At 62.0% G+C, this 11701-nt stretch overlaps 1 protein-coding gene across 1 annotated transcript in view; it reads right to left on the reverse strand.

Moving 5' to 3' along the window:
* Positions 1-11701, reverse strand: part of PPP1R1A (protein phosphatase 1 regulatory inhibitor subunit 1A) — a 20632-nt gene that overhangs the window by 1590 nt on the left and 7341 nt on the right. The window contains exons 2-6 of the mRNA XM_085313847.1: positions 7135-7195; positions 2053-2090; positions 1757-1820; positions 676-876; positions 261-382 (exon numbers count right to left, since the gene is read on the reverse strand). Coding sequence (XP_085169973.1) covers positions 261-382; positions 676-876; positions 1757-1820; positions 2053-2090; positions 7135-7195 — 486 coding nt within the window. The remainder of the gene's footprint in view (positions 1-260; positions 383-675; positions 877-1756; positions 1821-2052; positions 2091-7134; positions 7196-11701) is intronic.

Genomic DNA, 11701 nt, shown 5'->3' on the forward strand with positions numbered 1-11701 from the left:
GTATCCATGGGGAGCCCACCATACCCTGATACGTACCCATGGGGAGCCCACCAAACCCCAGTACGTATCCATGGGGAGCCCACCATACCCTGATATGTACCCATGTGGAGCCCACCAAACCCCAGTACGTAGCCATGGGGAGCCCACTATCTCCCAGTACATACCCATGCGGAGGCCACCATACCCTGGTACGCACTCACATGGAGCCCACCACCTCCCAGTAAGTACTTGTGTGGAGCCCACCATACCCCAGTACGTACCTACTGGCTGGTGGCAGCGCCCTTGCCCACAGCCTCCTTCGGTGATATATGGGCRCCCTCAGCAGCCAGGCTCTGCCGTCCGTCCCCCCGGGCGTCTGCGCGGGTGCCCGCCGCCTCTCCCTCTGTGGGTGCGATGGGGCCAGTAACGAGTGCACTGCCCCAGCCCTGCGTCCTCCGAGCCATGCTGGGCCGGGCTGGTGGGCATCGCGCCCCCGAACCTGGCCCGGCACCGGGGACACCCTCCCCGGCCGAGCCCGACCCTTGCAGGGTGCCTGCGCCCTCCCCGGCACCCGCTTCTCCATCCGCAAGCTCGGGTGCAGGCCACCGGCCCTGTCCAATGGGCAGAGTTAGGGGGATGGAGGTGGTGGGGAGCTGCCCAGAGCTCGTTTCCCGCTGGGATCGGGGCTGTACTCACTCGCGGCGGGTGCGGGGCCGCCCTCGGGCGGGGGCTGGGTGCGGGCCAAGGGGCAGGTGCCCCCGGGGCTGTGGCTGTGCTCTGCGTCACCGTGGTGGCAGCACCCGGGGCTGTGCCGGTCCTGGCTCCCCGCGGCCGCCTCCTCCTCCTCCTCGCCCTGCGCCTGCTTGCACAGGTGATGCTCCACCATCATCTGGAGCTCTGCAAGGCAGGGAGAGGTGGTGAGGCCGGGACGCGGGAAATCCCGCCGCTGCCAAACGCGGCCTCATCCAGGGAGGGCCACGGCGCCTGCGCTGAGGTTGGATCGCAGCGGGTCACCTCCTGCTCCCGGTGATGCCGCCAAGCAGCCAAAACCACCCGTACCCAGTTGCCGGCGTTTCTCCGTGCTGCCAGGGCCTGTCCGCAAGCATCCGCCAAGCGCGACCGCGATGCCTTTGCTGGCAGGGCGCAGCTTCCCCAAACCTGAGCCCTGTCCTTGCGAGGTCCCCAACACCCATCCCCGTGAGCAAGGCAGGATGGGACCCCCGGGTGCTCCCGGGCAAAGGGAAATCGCTCCCCAATCTGTTCAGAGGGCACCGAAAAGCTGGTGGAAACTGGTCCCTTCCGGTGCCGTTTGTCATGCCGTACTCTGAGGTCTGCTGCACTGGGGACACAGCTGTCCCTGCTCCACGTCCCCGTGTCCCTCTTGGGCACAGTCACCCTCCTGCCCGGACAAACGGGTCCAAGCACTTSAAATCATCCGGTGCCACGCAAAACCGGCTGGTGGTATCCAGCCCTGCTGCAACCTCGCGACCCACACGTCCCCTACGGTGCCAGGGGGACGGTCACCTCTATCCAAGGGGCCTGATGCAGCTGGGAAGGGGCTGCCAGGGGCAGCCCAGACCCCGCTGAGCATTTCCTTGTGCTGCTGGGGACACTGGAAAGGCCTCGGTCCCGCTGCCTGGTGTGGGGATGCTCAGTGCGAGGAGCTCCATCCCCACCCTGGGGTGACACCTCTCCTTGTCCCCCTGCTTTTTGGGGACGCTGGGCTGCGATGCTGGCCAGGCCAGCACACTGGGGCCGGCAGTGGAGCGAGAAGTACCTTTCATGGTCGGGGTGGTGCGGGAGACCTTCTTTCTCTGCCTGGGCGACATGGCCAGACCTGACTGCAAAGGAAGCGAAGGCGAGTCACCGGCAGGACGTGGCGCTGGGACAAAGTGGGTGGTGAAGAAGAGCACCCTAAGGTGCCGGAGTGCAGCTCCTAGGGGTGGGGGCCACCTTGCAGCATGCTTGGCCCAAGGACCCCGCCAGCCACCCAGGACTGTGGGGGCATCTTGGCCGTGCCATCTCCCCCGGGCAGGACCCCGCTCCTTCCCGGCCCCTGGACACAGCACCTACCTTCAGCAGGGGGTTGGGGAGCCGGTCCTCATCAATCTCTGTGGGGCAGCATAGAGGGGGGACAGAGAGGAGCAAAAAGTTAAAGGGGGGCTGGTCCCACCACCACAGAACCGTAGAATCACAGAATAGTTGAGGTTGGAAGGGACCTTTAAAGATCATCTAGTCCAACCCCCTCTGCTCAAGCAGGATCATCTAGCACAGGTTGTGCAGGACCCTGTCCAGACAGCTTTTGAATATCTCCAAGGAAGGAGACTCCATAAACTCTCCAGGTAACTTATTCCAGTTCTCAGTCACCCTCACAGGAAAGAAATTTTTCCTCATGTTGAGCCGGAACTTYSCATGTTTCAGTTGGTGCCCATCGCCTTAAGTCCTATCGCTGGGCATCACGGAAAAGAGTCTGGTCCCATCGTCTTTACACACTCATTTTAGATACTTTTGCACATTGATAAGATCCCCCCCTAAGTCTTCTCATCTCCAGGCTGAAGAGTCCCACTCTCTCAGCCGTTCCTCATAAGGGAGATGCTCCAGTCCCTTCATCATCTTCGTAGCCCTCCCCTGGGCTCACTCCAGTAGCTCCATGTCTCTYTTGTATTGGGGAGCYCAGAACCGGACACAGTACTGCAGATGTGGCCTTCCCAGGCCTGAGTGGAGGGGGAAGATCACCTTCCTCAACCTGCTGGCAATACTTCGCCCAAGAAGGCCTCTGCTGCCCTAGCCAGCACTGGCCTTCTTGGCCACAAGGATGTGCCTTGCTGGCTCGTGGTCAACTTAGTGTCCACCAGGACTCACAGATCCTTCTCTGCAGAGCTGCTTTCCAGTAGCTCAGCCCCCAGCCTGTGTTGGTGCATGGTGTTGGTGCAAGACTCTGCACTTGMCCTTGTTGAACCTCAGGAGGTTCCTCTCTGCCCATCTCCCCGGCCTGTCGCAGTCCCTCTGAATGGCAGCACAGCCCTCAGCTGTAGCAGCCACCCCACACAGTTTTGTATCATCAGCAGACTTGCTGAGAGYGCGCTCTCTCYCTTCATCCAGCTCACTGCTGAATAATACTGGACCCACTATTGACCCCTGGGGGACACCGCTAGCTGCAGGTCTCCAACTAGTCTTTGTACTGGTGAGCACAACCCTCTGAGCTCTGCCATTCAGCAAGTTCTCAATCCACCTCACTGTCCACTCCTCCAGCCTGCACTTCTTGAGCTTACTTAGGAGGATGYTACAGGAGACAGTGYCAAAAGCCTTGTGTGGTCAAGACAGACAACATTCACTGCTCTCCCCTCATCTACCCAGCCAGTCAYGCCATMATAGAAGGCTATCAGGTTGGTTAAGCAGGATTTCCCCTTGGCAAATCCTGGCTGACTACTCCTGATCACCTTATTATCCTTCATATGCTTGGAAATGGTATCCAGGATTAGCTGCTCCACCACTTTTCCAGGGATCAAGGTGAGGCTGACTAGCCTGAAGTTCCCTGGGTCCTCCTTCTTGCCCTTGCTCCAGTCTTTTGGAAGACTGGAGTGACATTAGTCTTCTAATTCTCAGGCACCTCCCCTGTTCTCCATAACCTTTCCAAGATGATGGAGAGCAGCCTAGCAACAACATCTGCCAGCTCCCTCAGTATCCGTGGGTGCATCCCATCAGGGCCCACAGACTTGTGGCTGTCAAGTATTCCCAAATGATCTCTAACTTGATCCTCCTCCAGCAAGGGAAAGTCTTTCTTTCTCCAGACTTTCTTTTTGGTCTTCAGGGCCTGAGATTCCTGAGGGTCGGTCTTACCARTAAAGACTGAGGTGAAGAAGGTATTCAGTACCTCTGCTTTTTCTGTGTCCTTTTTCACCAGGCTCCTTCTACATTCAGCAGCAAGCCCACATTTCCCCTAGTCTTCCTTTTGCTACTGATGTATTTAAAGAAGTCCTTCTTGTCAAACCTTGACAAACCTTGTCAGATTAAACTCCAGATGGGCCTTGGCCTTCCTAGTTCAATCCCTGAATACTCAGATAACATCCCTATATTCCTCCYAGGTAATCTGTCCCTGCTTCCACCTTCTGTACATTTCCTTCTTTTGTTGGAKTTTTGCCAGGAGCTCCTTGTTCCTCCATGCAGGTCTCCTGCCCCCTTTGCTTGACTTCTTGCTCATTGGGATGGACTGTTATTGAGCTTGGAGGAGGAGATCTTTGAGTATCAACCAGCTCTCTTGGACTCCTCTTCCTTCTGGRGCCCTATCCCATGAGATTCTTCCTTGTAGGTCCCCGAAGAGGTCAAAGTCTGCTCTCCTGAAGTCTAGGGCGGATCCCATGAGATTCTTCCTTGTAGGTCCCCGAAGAGGTCAAAGTCTGCTCTCCTGAAGTCTAGGGCGGTGATCCTGCTTTTAGCCCTCCTCCCTCCTTGCAGGATCCTGAACTCCACCATCGCACAGTGACTGCAGCCAAAGTAGCCAAGATTGTCCCAGGGCAGGGTGGGCACGGTGGTGGCTGTGCTCCATCCCTGGCCATTGCCCTAGGACTAACAGTGCTGTCCCAGGGGCACACAGCATCTTTGTTGCCCAGGAAATAAATCAAGGCATTGCCAGGGTAACCAGCACCCCATCGCCTGTCATGGTCCATACGGCAGATTTGGGTGGCCTGGGCACCGGCTCCCCCTTTCCCATCCCCATCTCCAAAGCCTGGGGCCTGGGACAGCTCTGCTGGCCCCATGCTGCTGACCCAGGGCCTCATCCGGGACAGCATCCCCTGGGAAGCAGCTTTGTGGGGAGCAAGGRATGGAGGGGAGCCCAAATCACCTGGATAACATGAAACCCTACGGAGCTGCTTTATTTGCAGACGACGCAGCGCTGGGGACCAGCTCCCTTCCTCGCTCCGGGCCCAGCAGGCGACTCAGCCCTAAGAGCTGCTGGCTCGAGTGGCTTCACAGCCTGGATCGGGATAACAGGCTTGGGTTGAGCTGGCTTTCCAAGCGCCCTGCTCATGCACAGCTCCATCCAGCCTTCCGGAGCTGGAACTCATCCGTATTTCATTATCCCGGAGGCTGCCGGGTTCGTGGGGCTCCAGGCGCGTCACAGCTTGTTTGCCAGTGGAGGGTCGGGATCAATCACAGCAGCTCAGTCCCCRTGGTGCTGATGCATACGGAAACAGCCTGGGTCCTTTCCTGCTCAGCGTGGGGTGCTCAGCACCCTCGGCAACCTTGGGTTTCCGAGGTAGGCACAAGTAGCTCCTTTGGGGAAACATGGAGTATTTTTGAGCTCAAATCACAGAAAGCAGCAAGTTTTCACTGGTGGAGAGCTGACACGGCTGATGCTCTCCTGTCCATCCTGGGACYGGTGGAAGGGATGTGACATATCCCGTACTGTCCTGGCAGGGTCCTTGGGTGAGGAAAGGACACACCACCTCAAAGCTCTCCGTCCTGCGTGAGCCTCTTGAAGCRCTGCTTGGCCTCGCTGCGTCTTGGAGCTGCGACCGCCCCGGGCTGTGTTGCTCCAGGGACCCGCGCGTTGGCACTTGATCGATGTATTTACGTCTGAAGCTTCACTCTAGAAGGAGGTTCTGTTTCCAGAGAYGGCATTTGGGGACAGAGGGGATGGAGGACTGCCTGGCTTCGCCGGTGGGGGGCTGGGTGGGGAGGGTTGCTGATGCGTGAGTGCTTCGTGAAAGGTCGCTGCTCCGAACGGGCCTGGCGCGACTCGGCGAACGACGGGGGTCCCCGTCCCCATCCCCAGTCCCACCTCCCACCCCAAGCTGTCTCTTGCCTCTTGGGACAAAACCACGTGGCGGCAGGGACAACTCGTCTTTGCAACAGGCGGTTTCTGACTCCCTTGGTGCCTGCCAGGGGCTGCGAGCGGGGCGAGAGGCGCAGGAAAGGAGACGGACCGGGCTGGAGAAGGGACGCGGCACACCAGCCAGCCGGGGTCGGACCCCCGACCCCCCGAGGCCACGTGCCTGGTTGTGCTGGCAAGGCGCTGACACAGGAGCTCTCAAATGTCACAGCTGGTGTGTCCCCCCCCCCATGGCGGAGGTGGCCCCAGGGCGCCGGCGGAGGAGGAGGTTCAGCGCCCAGCCCTGGGGAGCTGCCAGGAGTCCCTGGAAGGGCCAAGGCAYGGCTGTTCGGCCTGTCACAGGCAGCTGCTTCCCCCCGACTCCCCCCCCCACCCGGAGATGGATGGGCTGCAAGGGGTCACGGGGTTTTTGCAGCCCCGAGCAGAGCTGGGAGAGCGGGGCAGGGCCGGGGACGCGACGGAGACACCCCAGCCTGCGCGAGGGTCCAACGCTGGGACACTGTCTCGGTGCGGGCGAGCCACAGGACGTTGCATGCCGGAGTTCAGCGCTGGCGTGGGGCTCTGCTCCTCTGCTACGGCAGGATGCGTCCCGTAGCGACCCATGTGCTGGAGTACAGAGCCCCTGAGCACCATGTGAAGATGCCCTAAGCGCACGGGACTCAGCTCCCGAGCACCAGAAGCGGGCCCAGAGCATGACGTGCTGGGGCCCTTGAGCACCTGTACTGGGATCTTCGAGCACTACRCACTGAGGGGGCCCTTGAGCACCACGTCCTGGGGGATCCCTGAGCACCATGTACCTGAGTCCCTGAGCACCATATGCTGGGAATCATGGGAACCCCGAAGCATCACTGGGAACCCTGAGCATCCTTGAGGATCCCTGAGCACCATTTACTGAGGTTCTCTGAACACCATGTCTGGATGATCTCTGAGCACTACATCCTGCAGCACCTGGGCACCATGTTCTGGGGATCCCTGAGCACCACATACTGGAGGTCTCTAAGCACCAYGTACCAAGCTTTGTTGACCACAGCCTAGCCTGTTTTGGGCACCTGAGCACCACACGACAGCCATGGCCATGCACGTTGGCCTCTTGCACCATTCATGCTGGTGTAACCTCGTGTCACTCAGCTCACCAGCACATCCTAAGGCACTCAGCATCCTTGGGCCTGGGCCTCGATGGCAGGGTGACACATAGCAGCCACCTGCCCTCCTAGTGCRTTGAGGCAGTGAGGGTACACTGGCTTGGGGCAGACCCTGGTTTGGGCTGAGGTGCTAGACCCCAAGCAGGTCTTGGGGACATGGCGACACATGTGAGGACCCACCTGGGGACGACTGGTCACTGCTTAGAACCAGGTTGGCAGGAGTTGGTCGGCGTCGTCGGATCTAGAGAGAAGAAAAAGAATTGTGGTTCATGGTTGCCCTCTGAACTCCATCGCAAACCTATGCCCACAACCATCTGTGGGGCTTAGTCACCATCTAGAGGAGTTTGGGAACCAGCACTGGGCTTATTTTCTCCCCTCGCCTTGGGTGCACAATCCTGGGTTGAAAGCATGGGAAAACGATGGCTAATGGCAACATGTTCCCAATCCTTGGCCATCCAGTGCTCCCATGCATTGCACGGATGCTTTGGTGCCCTGCTGAACAGCCCAGTGGGGCTGCATCCTCATGGTTTGTACACCCAACCCTCCTCTGGAGACTATTTCGGCAGTCCTGGATTAAATACCAGTCTGGCCTGGGAACCTGAAACAGAACATAACATAGCCTCCTGGTGCAACGGGAATGCTCTGATGCAAGGCTGCAGAGCTGGGATCTCCTCGGGCTGGGTCTGGGCAGCTCAGATGGAGTCTTGGTTTGAAGGACCTGGCCAGAGAGTTCCCATCCTTATGCAAGGTTTTAACTGCTCAGCTATTGCTCCCATGCAGGCAGGCATGGACCACAGAGACCTGCCAGCGCTGAGACCTTCCCTGGACCTGGCCTCACCCCTGCATCATGGGGACATAGGACTCAGGGTGGTGGTGGCCCCACAGGGACAGAGGATGCAGATCGAGGATGGCAGTGAGCCCTGAGCCCTGCTTGGCGGCTCCAGCAGCCTTTGCAGGATGCACATGTCTTTTAAATCAACATCTCCCAAATCTCCTGGCCAACATGGAAAATATCAACTCTAACAAGGGCCAAGAACTAATTATACCCCGGCACCAGGAAGCGCTCGGGGACACTGGTGCTGGCCTGTGACACCGAGGCCCTGCCCTTCCTCCCTGGCCTTGTGCACAGCCCTCCTCATGCAGCATGACACTGAGAGCCATCAAGGCATCGCTGAGAGCTCGGGGCCGACTGGGGGACACAAGGACGCACCGGCACATCCGGGACTTGGGGGTCCAAATAGCTCAGGCACAATAATGATGCGGGATGAACACGTGTGGCCAAGCAAGCTGCGAGCCAGCGTTGGGGTTAGGAGCTAGGTGGGGCTATGGATCCCAGCTGGATCTGGGGCACCTTTGAGGACTGTCTTATCTCAGTCTGGACCCAGCCCGGTGCTTGCAGTGGTGGAGGGAAGGAGCTGCCACGGACCCTGGCTAGTACCACATCCCCACGGATGCTCTCCCATGTCCTTGCACAAGGTCACCTGCTCTGGAGAGGGCTCAGCTGTGTCCCTGCACCCAGTCCCACTTCTGAGTGAGGTTTAAAGCAATCCTCTCCAGAGAGGAGGGGAGAAGCGTGCCGGGGGCGCCCGGCACCCAGTGCCCGTGCCCRGGGAGCGGGCAGGGACCGTCGGGCCTGGCCGGCGTCGCAACGTCTCCGTTCACCAGGTTTCTCTACTGACCCAGTAACTCCGAGTCTCTTCAAACATGAATTTCCAAAAGAGGATTCTCCGGCTTCCCTAATGAGCGGGGATGCYGAATGAGATGCTAATGAGATGCTAACGAGCAGGCATTAGGCAGAGCAGCTCCGGTGGGTGGCTGCAGGGAAACCCCCTCCCGTCTCTGTGCCGCCGTCAGCCCAAGCCCACCCYGCTGGCCCCCGGCGCCTCGGCTCCGTGTCAGCGGAGTTGCCATAGAAACCCRCGATCTGGATTTTAAACGGAGATTAGAGGGAGACAAAAATCTCCGCTCTCCCAGCGACGAGCCCCCTCCAGAGCGGCCCGCTTCCCGCGGGACGGCTGTGGCGAGAGCGCRGCTTTGGGCTGGGAGCGGGCGGGCGGACGGACGGACGGACTTCGCCTCCCTCCCCTTGGCCGGGTGCCGGTGGCCATCTGCCGCCGAGCGCTTAATCGCCGTCCCTCCCCGAGAGCCAGCGCCGCGCCGGCTCCCCTCCGCCAGGCACCGGCATCCGCGCGCGCCGGACCGCAAGGCACCAGCCTTGCCGCAGCAAGGGAGCYGGGATGGGCTGGGTTTGGTCCTGTCGGGACCGTCCCGAAGCTGAGCTGCTGCTCCATGGTACCCACGAGAAGCYAACCCCATGGATAGGTTATCCGTCCCGGTGAGGTCCCACACCCGGGGCGGCCGCACCTCGGGGCGTTGGGCGCCRGGCACCCGCCTCCCTCTGGAAGCAACCGGGTGATGCCAGAGGTTGCTCCGGGTCCRTAAAACCTCTGCTTGCAGCAACCTCCGTGGCGACGCGGAGCCGCCAGCGGGCTGCTCYGGCGCCCGGGAGCCGGGGCGAGGCGAGGAACGCCGGCGCGACCCGCTCAAGGTCGCGGAGCCGCGGCGCTTCCTTTCCCGCTCCAGCTCCCAATCCCGGTACACGGCTGAGGGATGCTCCGGCCCCGGGGCTGGCCGCGGTCCTCCCTCTCCCAGCTCTGCCTCCGAGCTGGGTGTTTTTTTATTTTGCCGCTCTCCTGCCTCGACTATTTTTAGCTCAATCTCCGCCATCGATTAAGAAACGCCACGGACAAAAGCAGCAGGAACGCTGCTCCGGCAGCCGGCAGCGCCCGTCGGGCGCCGCGTCGCCGAGGGGGCTCGGGCGGGGGGGGGAGGAGAGGAAGGCCAGTGCCAGCGGCTGCCCCCGTCCGCGGGGTCCCGCGGGGGCCGAAAGCTGTTGCGTTGAAGCTCAGCGCAACGAAGCCGGCGGGCGGGCGAGCGGGATGGGGGGACCGGGAGCGAAGAGCAAGCGCCCGCTGGGTCGGTCCCCCTCGCCGCATCTCCCTCCGCGTGCCCCGGAGAGGCAGGAGGCCCCGGCGGCCGCGAAGCCGGAATAACAACGACCCGGGCCTGTTTATCCAGCAGTTCTCTGGAGACATTCAAACGTCCTTCCCCAGCGGTGCTGGGAAGCCGCTCGGTCCCCAGCCCGCGCCAAGCTGCGTGCGTGGAGCAAAGCCGGGGCAAAGCCCCCGGTGAGGCCGGGCTCTGCTCCCGGCTGCGCCCACGGGCACCATCCAGGGCAGGACCACGTAGGTCCTTCTCCCACCCCAGCAAAGGGGTGATATAAGTCTCGAGCAGGGACATCAGCGACCCAGCTCCGTTTTAGAGCCTCTGGGATGCCGGGGATGGGCCGATCCTCCCGTCTGTGCCGGGCTCCGTCACAGTCTCTCGGTCGCCCGGAGCTGGGGCGTCCTGGGCGGTGGGTGCTCAGCACCCGGGACCCCTTGGCACAGCGGGGGTGGGAAGGTTGCTGACCCCACTCACAGCCGCCTTCTCCGATCCAAGCAGCCGGACGGCAGAGAAACGCCGGGAGATGGATCAGCCCCTGAGCTGCCAAACGCTGTCCTTGCCCCACAACCGGGCTCTGGCAACCAACCGGCCCCGGCTGAGACACTGCAGCCTCCGCCGGGGAGGCACCTGGGGCCGCTTTGCAGGCTCGCACCTGAGCCTCGCGTGCCCTGCAACCGGACGGGAAGCAGGACGCGGATGCCCCTGCCCATGCAGACGGCCCCTGAGCGGGCCCTTGGCACGCCGAGGCCAAGGGGACGGCTGGGACCTCCCCGCCGGGAGCAGCGCCGGGATGAGCCTCCGCTCCCTTCCTCCTGAGATGTTATCTGGCAGCCTCGAGAGCCGGCAGGGAGCTGTTCACGCCTGCAAATCGAGGTGTCGGCAGCTGCATGTTGGTTCCAGAATCTCTTGGCGTGGTTGGATGGTGTTTGCAAGTGTTTCTTTTCGCTGTCCTGGAGCAACCCCTGCCTTGCCTTCCCGCAGCGCAGATGTCCCCCTGCAACACCCAGCCTCCAGGCACCGGGTCTGGGTGCCCGCTCGCTGCCTGGGACAGCGGCGGGCGCTAAAAAAGACGGCTGTGTGGAGCATGGCAAGAGGGATGGGGCTGCTCAGCCCTGGCTGCTCCCGCCGTGCCCCGAGCCCTGGTTTCCCCGTGCCGGCACCATGGACGCACCGCGGCCCCGGCTCCCCCCCAGCCGGGCCACCCTGACACGCAATACCTGCTGCTAATCCAGTCCCAGCGGCGACAGCCGCCAAGCCAAGATGCTTTTGCAATGCGCTCACAGGGCCCGATCGTCGCCTCCTGGCCCCTCCTCGACCCCCTCCACCCTCCCCGCCCCCCCCGTGGTGGGGGCCGCCCCGGGGCGCCTTGCACCCGGCCTCCCTCCGCTCCCCCGTCTCGGCCGCCTGGCAGAATGGAGGGGCGAGCTCAGCGCCTCCGCCGAGCCCGCGGCCCTGCCTCGCGCCTGCTCCTGAGGGCCAAACTCCCGCTGGAGCCTTTCCAGGCGGAGCAAAGATTGAGCAAGGGCTGGCAGCCGGGGTGTGTGTGGGGGGGCTCGTAACGCTAGACCTGACCTCCGGCAGCCCCGAGCGAGCGGACGGCGCCTGGCTGGGCACGGCCGCCCGCGGGTGCCCGGCTACCTCCGARCCCACGGACGAGCTTTGGATTCGGCCCCCCGGCCCGGGCCGCAGCGCTGGCTGTCCCGGCGGGTGTCCCCGGCGTCCCCGTGCCCTGCTCCAGGCA

The sequence above is a fragment of the Rhea americana genome, unplaced genomic scaffold, assembly GCF_003343005.1.
Source record: "Rhea americana isolate MKP2758 unplaced genomic scaffold, rheAme1 scaffold_399, whole genome shotgun sequence".
Lineage (NCBI taxonomy): Eukaryota > Metazoa > Chordata > Aves > Rheiformes > Rheidae > Rhea > Rhea americana.